This window comes from Barbatula barbatula (assembly GCF_947034865.1).
Source record: "Barbatula barbatula genome assembly, chromosome: 16".
Lineage (NCBI taxonomy): Eukaryota > Metazoa > Chordata > Actinopteri > Cypriniformes > Nemacheilidae > Barbatula > Barbatula barbatula.
The window spans coordinates 18,402,654-18,428,083 of NC_136779.1; the positions used below are offsets into that span (position 1 = coordinate 18,402,654).

At 40.8% G+C, this 25,430-nt stretch overlaps 1 protein-coding gene across 2 annotated transcripts in view; it reads right to left on the minus strand.

Annotated features, from left to right (window-relative positions):
- Window positions 1-2,157: 2,157 nt before the first annotated feature.
- Window positions 2,158-25,430, minus strand: part of adam11 (ADAM metallopeptidase domain 11) — an 89,478-nt gene continuing 66,205 nt past the window's right edge. For both annotated transcript variants that reach the window (XM_079477138.1, XM_079477139.1), the window contains 7 exons: window positions 16,662-16,767; window positions 16,426-16,545; window positions 13,520-13,688; window positions 10,944-11,058; window positions 4,990-5,080; window positions 4,182-4,199; window positions 2,158-3,677 (listed from right to left, as the gene is read on the minus strand). In XM_079477138.1, coding sequence (XP_079333264.1) covers window positions 3,662-3,677; window positions 4,182-4,199; window positions 4,990-5,080; window positions 10,944-11,058; window positions 13,520-13,688; window positions 16,426-16,545; window positions 16,662-16,767 — 635 coding nt within the window. In that variant the 3' untranslated portion in view covers window positions 2,158-3,661. The remainder of the gene's footprint in view (window positions 3,678-4,181; window positions 4,200-4,989; window positions 5,081-10,943; window positions 11,059-13,519; window positions 13,689-16,425; window positions 16,546-16,661; window positions 16,768-25,430) is intronic.

Sequence of the window (25,430 nt, forward strand, 5' to 3'; positions counted from 1 at the left end):
CAGATGAAACAGAAATTTCATAAATTGCACCTTCATACTTTTCAAGAGCATATTTACAAATCAGATCAATTTGTTCTTGCTCAGGTGGAGGGGATTTCAGCCACAGAGAGTAGCTGTGTATGTGGCATTATAGAGGTGTCATCACCTGGAGGTCCTAAGTTTATTAGGATACCTTGCTGCAATTTTGAGAGAGCCACTGAGACAATATTGCAACATTGATACTTCAACTTGTAAAAGCTCCACTTGAGTTTTCAGACTTATACCACCTCGGTATGGTAACTTTTGTTTCTGTCAGAGGGAAGAATAGGGTATTCAGAAGGTCAAATCAGTCTTATAAACTGGTTGGAATGCCGTAACAGTACAACATTACGCTATATTGCAAAATATAACGAAGGAGCCCAGAAATGTAAAGATGGTTAATCTCTGAACCTAACCCAGGGAGGACAGTCACTAGCTCAGGTATAGGGGTTCACCTGCCTGAGGGATAACTGTACCTGTACCGCCTTGGTAGACGAGCCATTCCGCCTGGCTCATTGACCAGTAGAAGAGTTTTATGACCCCAGTGGGGGAAAGTGGGGAAGTATCTAAAATAGCGCACTGACGCACCTGGAGAAGGGGATAAGACACTTCGCAGGCGTTCGACCAGCCAGCCGCCCATCTTACCAGTTTGTACCGTGCAAGACACGGGCAGACACCGGCTCCAAACGTAGATTATGAAACCTTGCGAAGGTGCAGCTCTCCTGATGTTTGCCAGAGATCTTGAGATCGGTGAGTAAGAGTGATGGGAGACAGCACTCCCCTTCTGTTGGCCTCCAAAACAGACAGAGAGCTGTTCAGAGCTTCTGAAGCTTTTTGTGTGGTCCAAGTAGAGGCGCAGGGCACAACATGGTAGAGGTTGGGTCTTCCTCAACAGTGGGGAGAGCCTGCAGGTTCACCACCTGGTCCCTAAAAAGAGTGGTGGTAACTTTGTGCACGTAGCCAGGCCAGTAGACTGGCTTCCCCCGGGTACTTAAACTGGGCCTTTCTATGGAGGGTACGGAGTGCGGTCGAGGGGGATTCAGCCTCCTCACGCTCCTCAAGATGCTTTTGACCAGGGCCACAATACTTTTTTTATGTTTTATCATAGCGAATACCACAGGATATTTTTGTAAAGATATTGTGTCATTTACTTTAGTATCTAAATAAAATGTCTGATTCTTTTGTTTAAATTAAATTGGAAAAACAATTTTAACAACGCGTTTGGTCAATGGGAAGTACTCATGCGTCCCAGAAATATTATTTGGTGCATTGTTGAAACAAATATGGTCAGGCCCAGGTACGATTTATGAGTTAATCATCAGGTTGCAATGTCCAACATCCCAACGATTATGAAAATCACAAAGTTACATCACTGACCATTATTTGGTACGTCACTGTAATGAATATGGCCCAGTCCAGATACGTACTCACAACGTAACTTTGTTAACTGGGAAATTGCATAGAAACATATGAATTTTTTTTCTGCATTGATTCGCTATGGTGGTCATTTCTGAGTGGTTCTGTTGTGGATTAACATTCTGTATTTGATTCTCTGCTGCCTGCCTTGACTCTTGCCTGTTTATTGGATTGTGAGTTTAATGCCACCTGTCCTGAACACTTGACTGTTTTTGGGACTTATATACAGTATTTGCCATGACTCTAGCCTGTCCCTTTGTGTGATTCAGATTAGCCTTTTCTACTGCCATTTGTTGTGTCTCAACCCTGAACTGTTTGACTTCGATATAATAAAATTAAAACCTTAGATGGATCCTTACAATGAACTTTATTTCGTTTTATGGACTATTTCTTCCAAATATCTTTTTCATGGGAAATAATTTCTATTGGTAGATTAAACATCACTGTTTTGTTGTTTGCAGTGTGTTATCAAATTTTTTATTATAATAAATGTAATGGGTTATGTGGAATATGAGCACAGTGTTGTAATTAACCATGGAACTTTGATTTTTCAAATGCCTACTTTGCATAAATAATGCAAAGTATCCTGAATCCTCAAAATATGTATTATTGTTGAATGAGAAAGCAAAAACAGTTAAAAAAGATTTTACTTATTTAGCTCTTTTTTTTATTGAGTAAAAAGTGAATTTATGACCCCCCAAAAAAACCTAAAAACTTTTGTTTGACTGCGATATTTATTTACATCAAATGACAAATTAGGGCTTTTTATATGCTTTGTATGTACAATAGACATTGGGTACAGTTTTTTATTTATAAATGATGCATATTTAGCTAAAATCCTTTTCCTCAAATACAGATACAGTATGTGACCCTGGACCACAAAACCAGTCATAACTCGCACATGTACATTTGTAACAATAGCCAACAATACATTGTATGGGTCAAAATGATCGATATTTCTTTTGTGCCAAAATTATTAGGATATAAAGTAAAGATCATTTTGAAAGAATATATTTAGTAAATTTTCCTCCTACCATAAATATATCAAAACTTAATTTTTAAGAGTGGATGCAGCAAAATCCTGAACCAAAATGGCCCAAAAAAACCCAACAAACTTCCCTCCCCAGGGTCACATATGTGCTTTTTAAAAAGTGTAGCCACAAAACACAACTAATCAATGCATTTGCCTGAAAATACATTCATATTAATATGCATATGTTATTAACTAATTTAGGATGATCGTAGAAGCAGCAAGATAACAATGTTAAATCTTCAGGGTAAAAGCTAGGCAAACATGCTGTGGCAAACAAACACAGTATTTTTTGGATTCCCACTGGGACATGCTTAAATATTTAATGTTTGGGGAAGACATGTTCTGACAGAATTGTACATTTTTGGTGAACTATTGCTTCAATAAGAGGTAAGAAAAAATGCTTTTAAGAATCCACCAAACATTTAATGTGCAATTCTGATTGTATTATATTTAATTATGTACAGTGCACTCCACTGATATTTACACAATTGGTAAAGAAGGCTGTCTGAACAACATGTATTAATTATTTAAGGACCAGTGTGTAATATACAGGAGCATCTGTTGAAATATAATATGCATAACTATATCTTCAGAAGTGTATAAAATACCTTACATAATGAACGCGGGTCAAAATAAATTCAGCCCCTTTTATTAGAACTAATTGAATAGGAACAGGTAATGGTTCATCATGACCTCATATGACAAAAAAATGTTATTTGGTATGGGTGCATGGCTGAATGGACAGAGCTGGGAGTCTCAAGCAAGACAATGATACAAAATGATATCAATAATTAACACAAACATGGTATTTTGTTAATCACCATGTTCTTAAATACACCGATTTATTCACAGTCTTTCTTAGCTTATGCTTTATTTACCAAGGGTGCTAATATTTGTGTAGTGCGCTGTCACATTTTATACATATTTTTATATAAATATTTGCATATAATACTAACTGTGTACTAGAGTATGAGTATATGTATTAGAATATACTCAGTGAAATTGAAAATCTGTTTAAAATGCTATCAATGCACTGGATGTATGGAAGAGTTTTTAGGCAACAGGTGACAGGCAGTAACAGAGAGAGTAGGAAGGAATGAAAGTCTGACACTGGACTTTTATGAGAGAGTGGAAGACTGTAGTTTTCTGTAGTTCATAGAACCCAGTGCCAAATCACAAAAGTTTTGCCATGACTTATCCTCCACCCGATCTGAAAAAAAGCCATAGAACAGAGGAAACAATTTGTTAAAACATAATATACTGTTACGCATAATTGTGTTGTCATTTCTACATCAAGATAAGCAATTATATTTATCAAATGTCATATAAAAATCCAGAAAATAAAGAAATCACAATACATTTAGCTGGATAGAGTAATTGATTACATGAAATAAATGTAAATGAATGCAATATGTTTGATTATTAATTTATAGTTTATAATGTAAGACATTAATTTTTGCTTTTATCTAGCAGAAGATAAAGGGGTAGTTCACCCACAAATGCAAATCTGTCATGAATATAATACATTTTTAGGAGAAGCCACATTTTTACAAACCGGGTCACACAACATCAACAACATTTTTGTGATTTGAAATGTGATGTGCACCATCATTACAATAATTTAGCAATAAATGCGCACTGACTAAAATATGAAAATGAAGCAGGTTTGATATGTGATGTTTGTATATGCATGTCTTGTGGGGCAGGTTCATACCTTCCTCTTCTGATATTTCTTTATTCAGGGCACAAAAAGAAAGAAAGAATGGGAAACATTTATTTGTGAACTTCAAATAGACCAATGCAATAAACTATGCAACAATCAAGATCAAAATCCGAAGTTATGCTTTAACCATGGAAACAACCCTGTGCTAGACAGGGCTGTTGTGCATTTTTGCATATGCATTTTTGCAGGATCTCATTCCCATCACCTGCTGTGTTTCAATCTCATTAGGGTTTCGTTTCAATCTCATTAGGGTTTCATTCCCATCACCTGTCACCACTCTCCCCATGTAATTACTCCTCGTTAGTGTCTCCCTTTATATAGTCCCAGTTTCCCTCTGTTCAGTGTCGGTGCATTGTTTATGTTTGTTCTATTTGCTGTTTATGCCCTGTATTTGCTGTTTATGCCCTGTATTTGCTGTTTATGCCCTGTATTTGCTGTTTATGCCCTGTATTTGCTGTTTATGCCCTGTATTTGCTGTTTATGCCCTGTATTTGCTGTTTATGCCCTGTATTTGCTGTTTATGCCCTGTATTTGCTGTTTATGACCTGTATTTGCTGTTTATGACCTGTATTTGCTGTTCTTTGGACTTCGTGCTTTGTTTTATTTAACTCCTCGTCTGCCTGCATCTGGGTTCTGTCCAAGCCACTTTGTGACACTAGCCTACGCAAGCAAACATGTTTAATGTTGAGCTTCATCTGGAAACTTACTGGTTTAGTTCCAGTCTTTTTTCTTAAGGAATTTAATTGGAAAATACTTGTAGAATCAATTGCAATAAAAAAAATAATTGCGGATCTCTTACTTGAAGCCCCAGCCTGTTCCTCCTAGCACCATAGCTGCCAGCAGTATTGCTCCTGCTATAGCACCAATGATGATGTTTGTACCACTAGGACCTGCAAAGAGAAGGAAAACCGGAATACCATTAGTAAATGATCACATAGGATCCATAAATAAAGCATAATACTCTTTACAGTTGAATCCGGTGCTGGCTGTATTTTTTCAGACCTAACATACTGCAAAGAAAAAAAGTTCATATTCATTTTTAAGCAATACAACCGTAATATTTGTACATGTACTTTGGAAAAGTAAAAAGAAAGTTGTGTGACTCAATCATGTGACTTGTCATGCTTCCAGACCTTCACATTGCTGCTGGCTGACTTTGTCACTGCTGAGGTTTGATTTTGTTGAAAATGAATTAACAGACACTGGACTGGAATTGCCAGTCCTAGAAATATCTAGAAATTCTGATTTGATATGAAAATTTTTTGGATAAAAGCTTCTGCTAAATAAATAAATGTAAATGAGTCCTAGTCAATACTTTCTTAAAGGGCCGCTTGAGATTTTGGCCAAATTACAGAAAAATAGGGCTATTATCCAGCGTTATTTTGTCATAGCCACTATCCAAAAGTCTTAATATTAAGAAAAGGTTAATACAAAATTTTAAATATAGATATATTTTTTTATAATTTACATTTAGATTATTTTATCTGAATTAGCTAACAAGCTGACTTTGGACTCAAAAATATTAGATGATATTTTCTGATTTGTCGTAAACGCTTCGTTAGCTCGTTTTAGTTTAATAGCTATATTTTAAAGCCCCGTTTTTTTATATTTGGTGCTCGCAACACTTGGTGCTGTCAAAATTGGTTGTTAAATTACACTTCCCACCTATTGTGAATGACTGCGAGGTGAGAAGAGATGGACCGATTCTAAGGCTACGTCCTTTGCCTTTTTGAAAAGTCTCACGCACATGACAGTGTTATCAAAAAGATATTTACATTGATCCGGGAAAACTAATAAAAATGCTGTATCATGCATGCCAGGCCAGTGGATGTTGTAAAGAAACATACGCATAGCATACCCTGCATTAAGCTTAAAGCGCTTTGTTAGTACGGCATGTGTTTATAGTTTGTGTATATAAATAATGTCTCTGCTGGTCGTAGTGGTGCAGAAAATCTACTTTTTGTCGGAGAAATGATAAGGTTACACAGCACAAACATGCAACATGGAGGCCACCATTCTTGTTTTGGGAATACTCGCGCATACCTACAGACTGAACGGGTAATAAGGCGTATATGGCGTCATCGTTTTTGCAAAACGACCCTTTCAGAGTTTACATTGGGGATGAAAATGACATAGTTTTTAGCTGAATACGGTCTCATGTAAATGGCCTTAAAAACTCCCCCTTTCATGCAGAAGCAAACACACTGTTGCCGTAGGCCTATACTGTTTAAACATTAGGCCTACATTTCAGATTGATTTTAAGGGGCGAAAGAACAAATGATATTATAATGTATCAGAACTATTAGGCAAAGAACTAAAAGCAAAATATATAATAAATTAATAGTTTTGATAATATATAATATAATATTGTTTGTTCATTCACCCCTTAGATACAATCTGAAATGTAGGCTTAATTTAATCACATTTTCATTAGTCCCACTTAAAAAAATGATTTTATAGGCTATGTATTGCAGCCTAAACTAACAATTGGATGTGAGGATTATGGTGAAATAACATTTAAAGGTGTCATGTGGCACGAATACGTTGGACGTATTACATTGTGTGTCTGTGCTCGATACACTCTCCCAGTGTTCATACAGGTTTCGCACCCACACCCCCACCTTAATCCTAACCTATGCGCAAGCTTCTTTTACCATGCACACAGGCGGCAATGGAGTGATGGTCGTCAGGACTGCGGGTTGGAGCAGCGCGTCTTCTCGGCAGCTTCCACTGCGACTGAGCAGCCCCACACTGCTCACCCCTGTGATGGGGAAGGACCTGGAAAAGGTGGTCTAAAAATTGTCTGCTCCCCACACTCCGGACGGTAAGCCGCAACCATCGGAGCATCCCCCCCTCGCGGTCGAAAAACTAAAGTGAAAAATAAGTTAAGTATTGCTTCGTGGAACGTTCGCACATTGTTGGACCTGGCTGAAACTCCTGACAGGCCCCACCGCAGGACAGCACTGGTGGCCCTGGAGCTTGCACGATATAACATCTATACAGCAGCTCTCAGCGAGACCAGACTACACGGGGAGGACTCCCTGACTGAGGCTGGTGCTGGGTACACCTTCTTCTGGAAGGGGGTCCCCGAAGGTTCTCGTCGTAACCACGGAGTGGGCTTTGCTGTGAAGTCTAAACTGCTGCAATACATTCCGGAATCCCCTACCGGCATCAATGAGAGACTGATGACATGGTGCATTCCTCTGGCAAAGAAACGCTTCGCCACCCTCATCAGTGCATATGCACCAACTCTTGATGCAGAACACAACATCAAAGATGATTTCTACAGAGCTCTTGATGCCATCTTAAAGAAAATCCTGGCTACAGACAGGCTCATACTCATGGGTGATTTCAATGCTAGAGTGGGTACAGAGCACCTGGTATGGAGAAAAGTCATCGGCCAGCATGGTGTGAGGAAAATGAACCATAATGGGCTCAGACTCCCCCTCTGTACAGAGCACCAACTTCCAGATGAAGAACAGGTTCAAGACCACCTGGCAGCACCCATGCTCAAAGCATTGGCATCTCCTTGATTACGTGATCATATAAGATGCTTCATCTTGTGCTTCATATAAGAAACTCATCTGCACAGCACTGAGTAGCCATGCCACCAAAAGCACCCCTCGTCAGCTTTTTGCTGAAAACCTCAACAAGATCCCGGCTATTTATAAAGCAGCCTTAGGGGCACTTGGCCAACTAAGGTCACATCACCAGGACTGGTTTGACAGTAACTCTGCAGAGATCAAGATCAAGATCATGCTCAGCAGATTAGTCGAGCACATCTCGGAAGCTGTGCTTCCTGAAACTCAGTGTGGCTTCCGGAAGTCCAGATCAACGACAGACATGGTTTTTGTCCTGAGGCAGCTGTTGGAGAAGAGCCGAGAACAGAACAAAGACCTTTATGTAGCCTTTATCGACCGCAGCAAAGCTTTTAACACCATCAACCGGGATCTGCTCAGAAAAAAAACCTCTCCAAACTTGGGGTACCACCCAAGTTTCTCAGGATCCTATGGCAACTGCATGCAAGCCAGAGTGCTCACAGGAAAATTCCAGTCTGAGTCTTTCTTGGTAAACGTTGGGGTGAAGCAAGGTTGTGTCTTGGCTCCGGTGCTTTTCAACGTATTCCTCTCTGCCATTACCTGCCTCTTCCATCGTGTTATGGGGCATGACGATGGTGTCCATGTGGAATACCGACTCGACGGTAGCCTCTTCAATATTCGTTGACTCCAGGCCTGCACAAAGACCCACCAAATCTGTCCAACCCAACAGCCCGGACTCTATGCAGCACGCCCTCAATACAATAATCAGTCTGTACCAATCCTTTGGCCTACAGGTTTACACTCAAAGAAACCAAGGTCATGCTCCATCCTTACACCCCTGCTCCCATACCACCCAGTTTCCACATAAATGGTGTGCCACTTAAAACAGTGGACAACTTCACCTATCTCGGCTCCACTATATCCTCATGCTGTTCCCTTGACACTGAAATACACACCCGGATAAATAAAGCCTCATCATCTTTTGGTCGCCTACGCAGCAGGGTTTTTGACAATTGAAACCTGAAGGTCAGTACAAAGGTTGCTGTTTACAACGTGGTATGTCTCTCCACTCTGCTTTATGGGGCAGAGTCATGGACTCCATACCATCAGCACTTCACCAACCTAGAGGCGTTCCATTTCCGCTGCCTACAGAAGATCCTCAATTTGTCCGGGGTAGATCGAATCCCCCACACTGTCATCCTCAGCAGTACTGACTCAATTTGTATGGAAGCAGCAGTGGCCAAAAAACATCTATGTTGGCTAGGGCATACCTCCCCTGGAGGGCAAAAGCAGCGTTTTAAGGACTACACCAGGGATCTCCTAAAAAGAGCGAACATTCCCCTCACATATCTCGAATCTTTGGCACTTGACAGGTCAGTCTGGCAGGTCACCTGTGCCACTGCAGTTTGTCGAATACACCAAATCAACCAAGATCGACGATCCGAGAGATGCATCAAGAGAAGGCTGGCACCCCCCTGGTGTCTGGTTTCCCCTGTTCCTTCTGCGGAAGAGTGTGTGGCTCAAGGATCGGACTTTACGACCACGTGAAGTGGCACCAGCGTCAAAGTCGCTGAACCCTCCCCCCCACCCCATCCCTGGAGCAAGCGTCATGATCTAACACGATGGACAGCTAAGAGGGGAAGTTCCACCCCCTCCCCCCACATGTGTCACATGTTTTCGGAAATAATCGTACAGCTGTATCTGTCTTTTATAAATGTGATCAAACTAAACACTCTGCCGATATTTGAAGGGTGCGATACTATTCTTTAAGTACTCAAGCTTACATGAGATTTACAGAAACTGCTTTAAAAACCATTACAACTTTGAAAGGACAGTCTGGTGCTTCAGATTCGCCTGTAAGTATATTTTCATTGTAAAAAGACTTTGTTACGGACTAAAGCGAGTTGAATTTGTTGCATGTTTGTTGCACATGTTGTTTCTTTGTGTGATCTGCAAATGCAGACACGCGCACAACATGAAAAAAGACAACATAAGTCCTAATAATCATTAATTATGTTCCAACTAGAGGCCACACATGTTGTGTTTATAATGGGGTTTATTGTCTTTGTTGAATCGCAACGAGACGTGGTGTTACACTGGTTGTTCAAGAATGACCAAAGTGTGCATGTTATATATTATGTTACCATTACCTGCTGTAATGCGAGCTTGTTTCTCTCTCACACAAACTCTGTATGATGTACATGGTTGATTGTTTGTATTCTTTACAATGTCGGTTATAAAAGGTAAAACAGTTAGCTATCGTTTTTAACTATTTAACATAATGTTTTTTATAAGTCCTTTACATCCTGCTCAAGTGGCGCTGGCAAAGTTAATGTATCGGCTTGATCATCTTCATTTTAACTTTTTCTGTCACTACAATTGCTTTGGAACCTGATGTTCCAAATATGGTAAGACGCGTTACATTTCCATCACACACTTGCAGTATTCGACCAATCACTACGCAATGGTTAACTGGCCAATCATAGCACACCTCACTTTTCAGTGTGATGAGCTTTATAAAAATCTGCTCGTTTCAGAGAGGTGGAGCAAAGAGGACATACAAATATGCACATCTAAAACAAAAGATAATATTTGTTTTAGCCGTGTCATATGACCCCTATAAAAACTTTTAAAAGTTGTGAATGGGGGGTTGGTTTTAGAGGGCACAAGTTCAAAAGTCCCTGTTAGCTGTTGGGTAAACGTGTCCCAGCAATCTGAAATTAACCAAAGTAAATTAAAATCACTGAATGACTGAGACATGGAGATGATGATAAAGTTCTTCTTTAGTAGTAAGTTGCCAATGAATTAAGTTTATCATAAAGTAAGTAATTTTTGTACAAGTGATTAATGGGAATTTTGTTGTCCTATACCATGTAATACTGGTATTTTGGTTATAGCACCTCACCATATTAAAGGGATTTACATAAGACCACATTCAAATCAGTGAACTGAAAATGCATTATGATGACCTACCTGCTATATTAGGCCGTAGCTATAATTCATATTGTAGTTATTCGACTTATTTATAATCCACTGTCTAGCAAATAGAAAATGTATTAAACCTTAAAATTTACACTGGGTAAGACATTTATGTATGTTTAAAATAATGACGTCTACCATAGGCTACTCATACTTCAGCAGCATACAGTATGTATACACATGTACAATACATGCATGGAATGTTCATTATTGCATATTATGTTGCCTTAATAACCTTTGTCTTTCTCTTGTCCGTCTGGAGGTTGGGGCTTTGGGGGAGGGTCATACACACTGCAGTCCTTTCCTGTATAGTCTAAGTCACAGATACACTTCACCTCATTACTGCACGTCTGAAAAAGAGAGAAGAGAGAATGCATATGTAAGTCAAAAAGTAACTTTAATCAAATTAAGACGAAAGTAGGACAGTCCCAAATAGACTTGTGACTTTTAGCTCTGCATAGCCAGACCTTGAGACTGCAGAATGGCTGGACCCCATTACCGCTTTTATTCACTGACAACTGTTTGCATCACTGGCATATAAAGCAACTAATCACTGTTTGTTTTGTTCAGTGTCATGTTTAGAGGCATAAACATTTATATCGATGTCCCTCTGTCTTCCAGAATTCCAGTAGAATTTAGCAATGGGTGCTTTTGAAACATTGCTTCATGAAGCTCCGGAACCATTACGAATCTTCTTTCGAATCAGTGCAGTTCAAATAGGACAAGTCACGTGATTTTAGCAAACGAGGCTTCGTTGTGTCACTGCTGTTTTGAAATGTTTCCATGCTTCGCCACTAGGGGGTGATGATATCAAAGTGAACTCATGAACCAGTGTGTGCTATGGTTTTCACTAATAGCTATTCAATTTGTACTATGTAGATTTAGAAAACAGAAAATAATAAATAATGTTTGCAGAAATCCATGGCCAGTAATCACCTTTCGATTCCCATTTAAATACCTGACACGAAATCTAGCCAAATTGTACTATAAACACAAACAAGACTTGGTAGGTAAAATGATCTTTTGACTTTTAGATTCGTCATTGAGTGTGTTGAGTGTACGATTTGTGATCAACAGTGTTGGGCAGGAACGCGTTACTGTACTTTGATAACGTTTTTGGTCACAGAGAGTAATTGAATGCGTTATAATTTCTAAAATAGTAATTAGATTACAGTTCCAAGCCCATGTTACTTTACGTTACAGCTGTGTTAGATCATTGCCGTTTTATAGTTTAATCATTTATATTGTAAAAGTGAACACAGCACATGTGCATGGTGTTTATAGAACAAACAGGATCATTCTAGCAAATAATATCTAATAAATGCAGTCTTCTAAATGCAAGGCCCTATGGTGAGGAACCCAAACTCCAATTATAAGTGAATGGAGAAAAAAAAACCTCGGTAGAAACCAGTCTCAGCCGGGAGGGCCAGGTCCCCTCTGATGTGTCACAGCCGCACAGTCACTTTAATAAAGATTTACTGAGTAAATATTTATGAAAAATAGGGAGAGTCTATTAGGTGTGGTTTAGGACATTTAGGTCTAATTTTGTCTTATCTTGTGAACAGTGGAATGTTATAAACAGGGAAAATAGTAAGTGTAGCTATAACTTCAAACTGCTGTCATGTGATGTAAGATTAGCGTTAAATACTTAGTACTGAAATTAAGCATTAATGTGACAAGTAGTGCGTCTTTTCTCTTGGTTGGTAATGGAATTGCCTGAGCTTGAGCTAGGATGGTCAGATGGTCACATTGCTCTAGGGTGGTGATGGAATTCCCTGAGCTGGAATTCTCCCATGTGACGTCGTTGAACTGAAATTGTAAACGCCTGCGAGGATTTACCTATCATAAGGCAATCTTTGGTTCTACTAGCGAAAACAAACTCAACACAGAGAGAGAAATGTGTGCGTCGTGTAGCTGGAAATACAATCATTACTTTTAGTTTATTTCTTTCAAAGGCAAGAACATTGTTGTGCGTTGTTGGTCGTGTGGAGGTAAGCAAAACCCTCTCTCCCGCAAAAAACAACCCGAAAAGTAAAGGGCAATACAGCACGGTAAAACTTCACGAGACAGTAACGTTACTGGGCACAGAGAGCAATGAGTCAACTTCTACTGTCGAGTGCCAGGCTGGTATTAGCAATTGTTATGTTTTGTCAGACTAGTTTTTGCTGCTCTAACGCGGTTATATTTATTATATGACTAAGAAATCATAATAGAAATATGCAGAAGCAGTAGTTAAGATATACAAGTTATACAAGAAACTAAGGAGAGACATTACATTATGGAGCATGCAGGTTTAGAAATACTACAGTTAACATATGAATTTAGTTTGTTGCGAGAGAGTGTGCACTTCCAAATAAAGTTTAGTCATGAGAAGGCTAAAGCGGTTATTTAGTTTTTTGAGGGATGGGGGGGTAGTAATGTAATTAGTAAGGTAACTAATTACTTTGGAAATGTAATTACATTTCTGATAACTCCCTTTAAAAATAATCAAGTAACTGGTCTGATTACTTTTTTCAAGAGTAACTTACCCATTTGTTGAGTTATGTTATCAACTCCACCTCATCAATGTTGAAACACATGCACTCAGTTCACCCTGATTTATTGGATGGACGCGTCTGGTTTAGACACAGTGATAGCCAAGGTTTGAAGTGCATCACGCTGACTTTTTGGACATCTTACATCTTGTTTTGTATAATCTGTCATTGACTTTGGCCGGAGTTCTTGCTGCTTTTACAACATTTTCACCAGTAGGTGGCATGCAATGTTTCAAACACTTACAGACAGACATTATAATATGATATTATTTGTCACCCCGTGATCAGAGCACACTTGAGAGGAAGAAGACCCAGGACATGATGAGAGGTTGAAGGTGGTGACGAGCAGACAGCGATGGTCCAGGCACATCATATTCGGACCACAGGGTGTACCATCCTCCACATATCCGAGATCCGTACCATCCTCTAACAATACATGACCTCCACTAAACACATATAAACAGCAGTTCAAGATTACAAGGGCCTGTGGATTATAAAGGATATTAACATACTTTCTGCTTTTGCTGTTGTTACACTGCCTACAGCACATTTTTAATCAGACTTGTTTATAGTAAAATAATTTAATGATAGGGTAACATACTATGTCATGAATTCTAACTTCTTTACAATGATAAAGGTGCTGGATTCTCGTGCTTAACATGGTCAACTTGTTAAAAAGCGAGTTGGACGTATGACGTAGTATTTCTGTACGTTTTCCTTTTATTGGGCAATTCTCCTGGAAAGGCACAGCCATTGACAGGAGAAATAAATAGCCCACCCACACGGCAAATGACAAGCTATAGGAAGGCCCTCCTAGCATCAAGATTGGCTGCACTGCGTGACGACTGGCTGCGCTGTGGGCCTGCAGCTGCAGCCTGTTACTCTTGCGATAGTGAGAAAAGTTTGAAGTTTATTTTTCACGGCATTTCACTGATGATTGTTATACAAAAAGTGGATATAATGCAGGATTTGGAGATTGTTGAAACATATAGACGGCGTGGTCCCAGTGCTAAAAGATGTCGGACATGAACGGCACGTGGTAAGTGAAACTAAGTCATATGTCTGTGTTTGGTTGGCAATCGGCGTGTAAACAACACGAAGGGATTAATGCGATGATGTAATGTTATTGTGTGCTCGTGCTCTAGTTCTGCCCCGCCTCCAGCAGCTCGTGTTTTTCCGGAAATAATCGTACAGCTGTATCTCCCTTTTATAAATGTGATCAAACGAAATACTATTCGAAGAAATGACATATGCAATAATACTGTATATGTACTCAAGATTAATATGAGATTCTGCAGAAACTGCTTGTGTAACCCCATCTTTAAGCAAGCATCAGATTCATAACAACATTTTCTGAACATTTTATATGATCAATAATTTTCTTAACATAGTAAATTTATCTTGAATATACAGTAAAAAAATCATTGGATGATGTGCCTGTGTGTGTCTGTGTTAAATGCAGATGTAGGCCAGATCAAACGGTATGAATTGACGTCACTTTCCTACATGAACATGCTTGAATGGCGAAACAATGGCAGCTTTTGATAGGAGAAAAAAGAACCTGGGACTACTGTAAAACGCTAAAATTAAAATTAATTGGAAGCAATAGTGATCCCTATGACTTACATAGGAACCAGGTGTCCTGCGTTTCCTGATATTTATTTTGTACCTGATTTCAATGCCAGGAGCCACAAAGCAAAGCCTTAAGTAAACATTCTACTAAAGCAAAACATTTTTTGTGGTTTCACAAACGCATTTAACAAGATTGCTCTTCTAAATGTTTACAGTGTTTACAGTCCAGTAAATCAAGGTCTCACTATGCAGTCTAGAAACTTCTAGACGTTGAACCAGGTTGGAGCTAAGCTCTGAAGGACACTGGCCCTCCAGGATCTACTTTGGACATCCTTGCTCTCACTAACACTGAACAAACTGAACACTGAACTTTTGTTTTTGCCCCCTTTTTTCATGAGCTCACTCAAAGACCTAAGACTTTTTCTATGTACACAAAAAGCCTATTTCTCTCAAATATTATTTACCAATCTGTGTAAATCTGTGTTAGAGCGTTTAGTCGATTGTAATGAATTCTTATAGCAACCGTTGTAAACACGATAGCTTACTTCTTGGATCTGACAGCTTTGTGTTGTTTCCAGGCGGTCTGTTAAAGAACGCAACACACAGATCTACTGGAAATCCTGTAAAATTTAACCAATCAGATGACGACTTCGAACATGCTAAAATGTTTACAAAAAAGTGTGCCAAATGCATCAGACTTTCAGCCAACGGATCGTGGGCTTGTCGTCTCAGGGACAAGATAAGACGTGACTAAATTGACAGAAACCAACTTTGGCCAAATTTATTTGAGGTGTAATAGTTTTTTAGTTTGGCGTGATGCCCATTCATTTACACGGAGAGGGTGGGGTTTTTTACCTATTCTGTAGCCAGCCACCAGAGGGCGATCCAAGAGCCGCAGCTTCACTTTTCTGCATGTTTCAGGCATTCCTGCTTTTTAGTAGTCTAGATTTAATAAAAAAACATGGGACACCCCCCATGTTCATTATTTAGACTTTAAGGGACCCAGTACGGGACCTCCCCAGCCCACCGCAATTCAAACGTGAGATAACTTATAATAAAAGCATGACGCTCCTTTAAAGTCTTTGTGATCTGGGTAGCTTGAATCTGGGCACGAAAGGTTACCATAGAAATGTTGTTTGCCGCTGATTACTTGCCGTGTCACTTGCGCATAGCACTGTATACAGTGCGTGCATTGATCAGGACAACCTGAAATATATTATTGATGTATTATTATGATGTTTCTAAAAAAATCTAACGTTGGTAAAGGTTAAGACACCTGACAAGCAGGATGATTTTTGAAAAGAGCAACGTGTGGCTAACGAGCCAAAAGTTTCCGACCACTGGTCTAATTAATTTTCTGGTATTAAGTATTTTAATATTTTATATATTATTTTCTAATATTATATATTAATATTATTATGTTAATGACCTTATCTAATTTTTAACAAACGTAAATCAACATTGTTTCAAAGTTGCAACGATTTTTTCACATTTTGTTGGCGTGTCTGGCGTTGCTTCAACATTACCCTGAAGTAAAATGATCAACATGTTTTGATTCTGTGAGAGACTTTGCTATCTGGGTTTCATTCCGACATAAATTAGGACACTAACCGACAGTCCATGTACTTGTTCTGGTGGTAGATTGTGAGACTTGTGATTTCCCCTTGTAAGTCTCCATATCGCGGTTTCATTGAAATATTAGTGCACAGTAAAAACCCACACAATACATCCCTGTGAAAGAACAGAGAGACAGCACAAAAGAGATGATAATAAGGAAGGTTTAAAATATAATCATAAAAATTAGGTCAAACAGTAAGAGAAAATAGTTGCTAGTTGTTGTTGCTCACTGTTTATTGCACTGAATCCAGCCTTGGGTGCTAGCGTCCTGGCCACAGTTGCCCCGCTCTGTGCCTTCAGTGTTCAGCTTCTCATAACACATACGATCTGTGGCATCTATAAAAAAGGAAATATATATATATATATCATAAACACATCAGTGTTACCTAATCTTGATGAAAAAGTAAGAGAAAAAGATTATTTAAGGCCTCACATTATAAGTTTGGGCAAAACATTACATGAATAGGATAATACGGAATGGGCTTGTCAATATATTACTTGTACATGTCACTATACATTAGCCAGTGGTAATTAGTACACAATTAACTAAGCAACAGGTTGTTTGCATGTGACGTCATGTCACTACGCAAAGTGCAACCTGGGGGCAGGCCGCATTTTTCTACATATGAATTTACAGAGTAAATAATTGTAACGATAATGTACCTCTACAGTACATATTTGTGGGTAACGGTGAACAATATGCAAAGTTTGTGTACTATGAATTAGGTACGGGTTCTTATTTTAGTATTATAACAAACATGAAATGATGCGCAAGCAAAACAGCACGAATGAAGCATGCAAACTGCCAACTAGAAATTTGACAGAGTTTTGACTTTAGGATTTATTTTTATTTGATTTATTTTAAGATTATTGGTCACAAATAATTAAGGTTCAGAATAGGGGGCAACTGTCGCTTTTAACAAACCATTAACTACAACTTTCCCCCCAATAAACTCTTAATTTGTTGCTTATTAAGTAAAGTAGTTGTTAGGTTTAGGTATTGGGTAGGATTGGAGATGTAGAGTATGTTCATGCAGAAAATGTGATTTATAAGTACTAATAAACAGCCAATAATAGGCATGCCTATTTAATAGTGAGAATGGCCCCCTACACTGAAGTGTTACCATGAGTTCGTTTGATGATTTTTAAATGCGAAAAATCTATATTGATATTTTGAGACTATAATCAAGTTTGAGCAGTTTGATTTGGGTGTTTATATGGCATGCAGTTCCCTCATAAATATTTTTTTCATCTTCCTTACTCTTATTCCCCAAACTTTAAATATTGACCCCCTTCAGATATGTACTGAAGAGGTCCATTATTGTTACAAGTAGTTATGCTGTAAATCCTGTTTATTTATGCGGTACATTGTGGGCCGTAATCTAAAGCGTTACTGAATTTACTATTACAAACTTAACATGTTTTGCATGATCAAATCGTTCGAACCATAAAACCACAAGGTGTTTTTATTGTGTAGCAAAAGCCGTTATTCATGAAGGGGTAAATGCTGACTGAAAACTGAGGTAAAAGTGGCTTTCCTGTGGCTCAGAGGTTAGAGCATGGCGTTAGCAAGTCTGTGTAAAGACAATTCTGAGAATTGTTTTTAAACACATTTTAAATGGATTGCTGAATTTAAACCATTTTCAACCAGTTAAAGCTACAATATGTAACTTTTTTGCAGTAAAATATCCAAAATCCACTAGGCAAGTGTAATATTTTGTGCAGTTGTATACTTATAATATCCCAAATTTTTCAAAAGAAATGGAGACTAGAGGCTGTTATATGATCGGCAGAGGTGCCTCAAGTGATCCATGAAACTCGTTATTCTCTCTCCAATTGTAAGTATTACAGACCCTGTAATAACACAGTCTCTGGCGTAACCCTCGGTTTCCGCATTTACTGCTGTAGAAACCATGACAACACAGTATTGTGGACAAATGTGAAAGTATTAGTTTGTAGCATCTATCAAGCAACTATCTTGTTTTGCACAGTCGTTATGGAACACAATTATTCTTTACTGTTTGCAGCGGGTTCTGTCAGCAAAGACAACTACTGTAATGTATGGGACAATGCATTTCCTAAATGGAGAGATCTGCCCAACAAATTTAAACTAGACAGAGTCTTAGCATGCGTTTTACTAGACAGATGAGCAGATTCCTCTACTGACAGATGAATTATCATTATTATATCGATCAATTACAATAACGAGCAGGGAAACCCACATTTCTTTCAAACCTTACTGGCAATAAACACTAGCTGCTATTATGTATCGACTGCTGATACATATCTTACCACCAATAACCCAGAATCCAGCTTCCAACAGCTCCTTCAGTAAAATGGTTAGCTTGGTGGCAAACCTTCTCATGATAATGTCTAATGAGCAGAGACATAACATGGTATCTACCAGAAACTATAATTGGACGGGCCTAATTCGATGTAAGCACCTTCAACAATTGACCTCTCACTCTAAGTACACCTTGAAAATTGATATAGGGACTGAGGAACAAGGGGACTTCATTTTTGAATACTTTCTCCATTATTAATGCTCTCTATTTCCTCTAAACATTTCTCAAATTCAGCATGCTTTTGTCAAAAATCTTTTCCATTAATTCAAGAAAATAATCCTCTGTGTTCCATTTCAGGTCGATTTAAGGCTTGTTGCCTCTTGTTGGATAAGTGCTGTCTTTGTCTACAAAATGGTAGCTACCCATCTACTTGTACTATCTTTAAAGATTTTGTGATTCAAAATCTCATAACTGGACGCAGCCCAACCCGCAGCTTTGTAGATGTCTGCCAGAGAGGCGTACTAGGCCCGACAGGGAAAGGGTTGGGAGTACAGGGCGAACAGGACCCCCTATGCCTGCCCGCACTGCTCCCAATGAGCTGGACCGCGGGGATGGAGTCGCCAACTTCCGCGGAGCGACCTGCCAAGAGAGCACATCGGCTGTCTGATCGAGGTCGTCCGGGATATGAATGCCCCACGGGGACACCGCCCACTGCTGACTCCAGAGGAGGCGTAGGGCTAGTTGCGACATGTGCCATGAACGAACGCCACCTGACGGTTGACGTATGCTAGGGCAGCTATGCGCCAAATGGGAGGCAGGGGCCTCTACATCGCAAGGCAAGCTGTCAGCAACTCCAGGTAATTGGATTGCCACTCCGGGCGGGGGCCGTCCAGCGTCCCGACACTGCCTACCTGTTGCACACCACACCACAACCGAGCAGGAAGGAATCTGCCATACCATGGCGCGCCTCCCAACTGCTCTAACGTGAGGCTCTACTTGCAAGCTCGACCCTTTAGAGCAAAACCGAAGAAACGGTCTGCTGGAGAATCGAGGCACAAAATACGCGTCCTTCAGGTCGATAACCACAAACCAATCCTGATGTTAGACGGACTCCATGATGCGCCTCCGTGAGAAATTCGCAGGATGGGGCGCAGCCCCCCCTTACTCTGGGGCAATGGAGTAGGGGTTGTCACCCCTAAAACATCTCGGCCAGAGGGACGGGCTTGATTGCCCCCTTCTCCAGAAGGGTGGCGTCCTCGAGCCGAAGCACAGGAGCAATCGCACCTCTGTTGAGGATAGAGAATGTCCAGAGACTTGGTCGAGTGCCTGGCAACCGATCGCGAGGCTGAGAAGGATCATCCTCACTAGGCACCGTGACGTGCTGGGGAGATGTGACTAGCCCCCAGTCATCGTGACAGAGAAACTAGCAGGGAGATCTGCTTCATTGCCCCTGTGGGGGGTAGGTTCTGTGGTGGCAGTGCACTGCTCACGTCGGCCCGGGCAAGCAAGCCTGACATCTCCACGTCGGGCTCGTCCTGGGCTTGACCGGCCGTAGCCGGGATCTGCAGGAAGTCCTTAGCGTCTGATGTTAGGAAATCGCCACCCGATGTTGTGGCCGAAATCTCATCCTCTGCATGCCGTGGATCCGCTATAGTACTATCTGGCGACGCCCATAGGAGACAGGTTCGGTGAGCGTGACATGACCTGGGCGGTCCACGGCAATACTGCAACGGAGTTACGTCCACCGGGACTCCCATATCACCACAACCACTCGCCGCCGGCTTTTTAGCCACTGTCGGGCAAGAAGCAAACGGTGTCACCACGGACGTTATCATTTTATACAGTATGTTTGACTTTGTAAAGAAAGATGCAGAGACTGCTATTTTTTTGGAAAGCCAAACATTCATTTTTCTTCACTTTCTGTACAGTTATAACACATTTGATCAATTTTTCTTCATGATTTGATTTAGAATAGAATGTGCAGTGTTCCCAATGCATTTGTGTATTGAAATAAAAGTTATTATAAGGATTTATAAACACACTGCTATTATTTTGAACACAATTGTAGCTATGCAGCAAGATTAACACTCCTTCAAAAAAGTACTTGAAACAAAGGATCCGAATATCGTGTAGAAATCACGTTCTGCCCTCCGGCTGCACTTTGCACATTACCAGAACCACGTGATTGCAACAAGCTATTAAATTATTCAATGTGTCAAATTGGGGTACACAGTATATTTCCTGACATTCTGTCTGCACTTTTATGTTTGTGGTCCAAAGATTAAGAAAGGTTTTACAGTTGTGGAACGACATGAGGATGAGTAATTAACGACAGAATGTTCATTCTTCTGTGAACTATCCCTTTAAAAACTACTTATGAAGATAAACCACTGGCTGTGCATCAGGCTGTTGATGGAACAACCTCTCATCTCCAGTGAGCAGACACATACAGTACAGTTAAGAGCAAGATGCAAAACGTGGATCTTTAGCGGCTTAATATGAGAATGCTTTTTGTGTTGAAACTTCGTACTATTCGCTCATAAAGCCTGTTAGGGCAAATGGGCAGTGGCTTACGCGTCCTTGACAACAGCTGTTCAAGGTAAGCATGCATTAACATACAATGTTATGGTAGTACACATGCCTATATTAATCATTTTATTAGTAACCACCATTGTACTGTATTCCTTAAATAACTATAACCCACATCAGAAGAAAATATTCTGTCATGTAACAGCCGGCGGTCTCTATATTATCATTGCGGCAGAGGTGCGGACAATATTTTTTCATAAACTGAGCCCAGTCGAATATGTATATGAAAAGTTAACATCTAACGGCTTATCAGGCCATTGCTTTTATATTCTGATACCCACAGTATGTATGAAACAGTGAAGCCCTGGTAACTGACAAAAAGTGTCGTAGGCTCTGGTGTTAAAGCAAAGTCCTGGTTGTCTGTTTAATTTTAACCTGTTCTATTGGAAAGATCACTTTCTAAATTACTTTCTGTTCTTTCTCTCTCTGTTCAACAGTATTGTATTATTTCGCTGGTGCATTTCTTTATTTTTTCCACTAGGGGTCAGTATCTCCGCTAGCGTTTGTTTTTTTGGAGTGCTTCTTCTTCTATGATATATTGCGTGCGTGAGACGGCGCTCTGTAGTGATGTGCGGAGGCAACAGGAAGAAGTTTGTTACACGCGGTGAGAAAATCCCCAAAGGAGTTGACATGCTACATTCCTCTCAGACCCCTTACGTCTTTGGGAAGTTTTGATATGCCATAATCTGTAAGTAATTAGCGGTCAATTTGTTTTCTAAAGTTCTAATTGTTTGAAAGGTTGTTTGTGTTCTAAGTTAGCTCATGTCGCTAGCTTCTGTTTAGTATGTGGTTGCACAATATCGTATAAGTCAATGTTAGCACTGTTTTTTCTCACAATCCAGGTCGTCAGGTACATACAAGAAGTTTTTGTTTCCCTGTGTAGCTTTGACTCGAATTGCCTGTAACTTTGTACTGAAACTGTAATCAGCTGCAGTATATTTTACGTACACATACTGGCAATCTGATACTACCTGAATTATGTAGTTTGTGATTCTTATATCTGCTATTTCTGGTCACTTACAGCATTTATATTCACAGCTATGAGTCTCGGTTTGTTATATAATGTATTTTTATGCAATTTGTTTGTATGTTTCACAGTTTTACAAAAATCAGAAAAAGAGGTCTTCAGTAAAGGCATTAAGAAGAAAAAAAAAAAAAAAAAAAAAAAAAAAAAAACTGTGTCTTGTCATCCTGAGTTCCACCTCCTTTAACTGTATGTTTAGCTCGCTGCATAGGCTGAGTAGCCACACACTCAACCGAGGGCAGAAGAGTAAAAAGATTGTCTACCTATCAAGCACCCAAGATGTCTCAGCCTGAAGCTACACCGCCTATGTCCCAGATGGTGGCCCGGTCGGAGTGCTACTCACGTTCGTCACGCCGTTCGTCCACCAGCCAAGCTGCAGCACGAGCCCGAGCAGACGCAGAAGCCGCCCGCACCAGAGCACGTTACGCCAAACGCCAGATCGACATGGAGGTTGAGAAGGCGCGCATCGAGGCAACGCTAAACGCTCTGAAGAAAGAGGGTGAGGCTGAAGCAGCGCTCGCTGCAGCTCACGTCCTGGAAGCGGCAGCTGACGAGGAGCACCACGCCATCGATCTCACTGAGCAAGGCATCTCCCCTAAGACACCTCCTTCCATCAGACGCGCTCAAGACTATGTGAATGCTCACTTCACCAACTCCAGTTTGCAAGGGAAAGAAGAAAAGCCTGATACAGGACAACTGGTCAGTCATGACGACTCTCGCCATCTACAACCGAGCCAAACACCAGTCGCTTCCTCTCCAGGTGAACATCCAAAGTCCCCTCCTACACACATAAAAATGGACGTCTCACCCCAGCCTAGACCTTCAGTGACTCCTCAGACTGAACTGTCGGATCTAGCCACCTACCTAGCACGCCGTGATATGCTGACAGCGGGATTCAAGGTTTTCGACAACCGTCCTGAGTCCTACTTGTCCTGGAAATCCATCTTCTTCAACGCCATAGGAGGCCTCAACCTCAAGTCCAGCGAAGAGCTTGACCTGCTTACCAAGTGGCTCAGCGGGGAGTCACTTCAACACGCTCTGAGGATCAGGGCGGTCCATGTGAACAACCCACAAGCAGGCCTCCAACGTTTGTGGCAGCGTCTAGACAAGAGTTACGGCTCTCCAGAGGTAGTCGAAGCGTCACTCTTCCAACGCTTACAGACTTTTCCTAAGATATCCAATAAAGACACTCACCTGCTGCAGGAGCTTGCAGATCTTCTGTTAGAGTTAGAGTATGCACAAAGTGAAAGTTATCTGCCAGGCCTTAGCTTTCTCGACACCCCGAGGGGGATAAACCCGATAGTCGAAAAGCTCCCTTACGGACTCCAGGAGTCATGGGTGAAACAAGGGACAAAATACAAAAGGGACAATAATGCAGTTTACCCACCTTTCTCATATTTTGTTCAGTTTGTAAATGACTATGCGGAAATGAAAACCGACCCTAGCTTTATGTTACAAAGCTCAAATATAGTTGGCCCAAGAGTCGACAAGACACTGGTAAAACCAGCCAGATACAGAGTTCCTGTTGCAGTAAACAAAACAGATATCAGTCAAACAAACGGCACAGCTCGAACATCCGTTCTCAATCTGGACAAGCAATGTCCTATTCACCACAAGCCCCACTCACTCGCTAAATGCAGGGGATTCAGGTCAAAAACACTGGACGAAAGAAAAGGTATTCTCAAAGAACACTCGATTTGTTATAGGTGTTGTTCTTCCACAAGTCACAGAGCTAAAGACTGTAGAGCCATTATCCAATGCTCAGAATGTAATAGTGATGTACACGTGTCCGCCATGCATGCTGGTCCACCTCCGTGGACCCCTAAAGACTCCAACCCTCTGCCTCAGAGCCATGGCGGGGAGTCCGATTCCGCAAGCCCCGTAACCACAACCAGTTGCACAGAAGTGTGTGGCCAAGTCCTCAAAGGTAAATCCTGTTCTAAGATTTGCTTAGTCAACGTGTATCGCCGCACATCCCCTGAAGAGAAGAGGAGGATGTACGCCATGTTAGATGATCAGAGCAATTCATCCTTAGCCAGGTCTGCCTTCTTTGACAAGTTTAATGTAAAAGGTACGATACTCCCATACACCATGAAAACATGCGCTGGTTTATCAGAGACTGGTGGGCGCAGAGCAAGTGACTTTGTTATTGAGGATGTAAATGGAAAAGTGTCCATGCTGCTGCCCATACTAACGGAATGTGATCAGATTCCAGATAACAGGGATGAGATTCCCACCTCTGAGGCTGCGTCGGCTCACCCTCATCTACAGGCAATCGCTTCGCAGATTCCTCCTCTGGACCCATCAGCAGAAATCCTTCTCCTCTTGGGCAGGGACATCATCCAAGCTCACAAGGTCCGCAGTCAGGTGAATGGTCCAAACAGTGCGCCTTATGCCCAACGCCTTGATCTGGGATGGGTGGTTATAGGTGATGTCTGTCTCTCAGGCGCCCACAAACCCACAGTGAACTCCTTTAAGACAAACATTCTTAGCAACGGCCGCCCTACCTTCCTCAGCCCCTGTGAAAACGAAATCTATATTAAAGACAAATACACAGAAAGCTGTCATGCACTTGATAAGACACAAGTTGGATTGGGCAGACACATTTTCCAGCAAACAGCAGATGATGACAAAGTGGCACTCTCAGCAGAGGATGCTTTGTTCTTGGACATTATGCACAAAAACTTTGCAAAAGATGACGCTAATAATTGGGTAGCTCCACTCCCATTCCGCACCCCCAGACAACGTTTGCCCAACAACAGGGACCAGGCCCTCAGTCGTTTAATGTCGCTCCGCAAAACGCTGAAAAGGAAACCTGAAATGAGAGAGCATTATGTTGATTTTTTGGACAAAATCTTCAGTAAGGGCCACGCCGAACCAGCTCCTGCTCTTACTCCAGACCAAGAATGCTGGTATCTCCCTAGTTTTGGAGTTTACCACCATCAAAAGCCAGGGAAAATTAGGGTAGTCTTTGATTCGAGCGCTCAATGCAGCAACATTTCTCTCAATGACGTGCTACTAAAAGGACCAGATCTCAATAACACTCTTGTGGGAGTTCTGATGCGTTTCAGGTCTGACCCATACGCAGTCATGGCAGATGT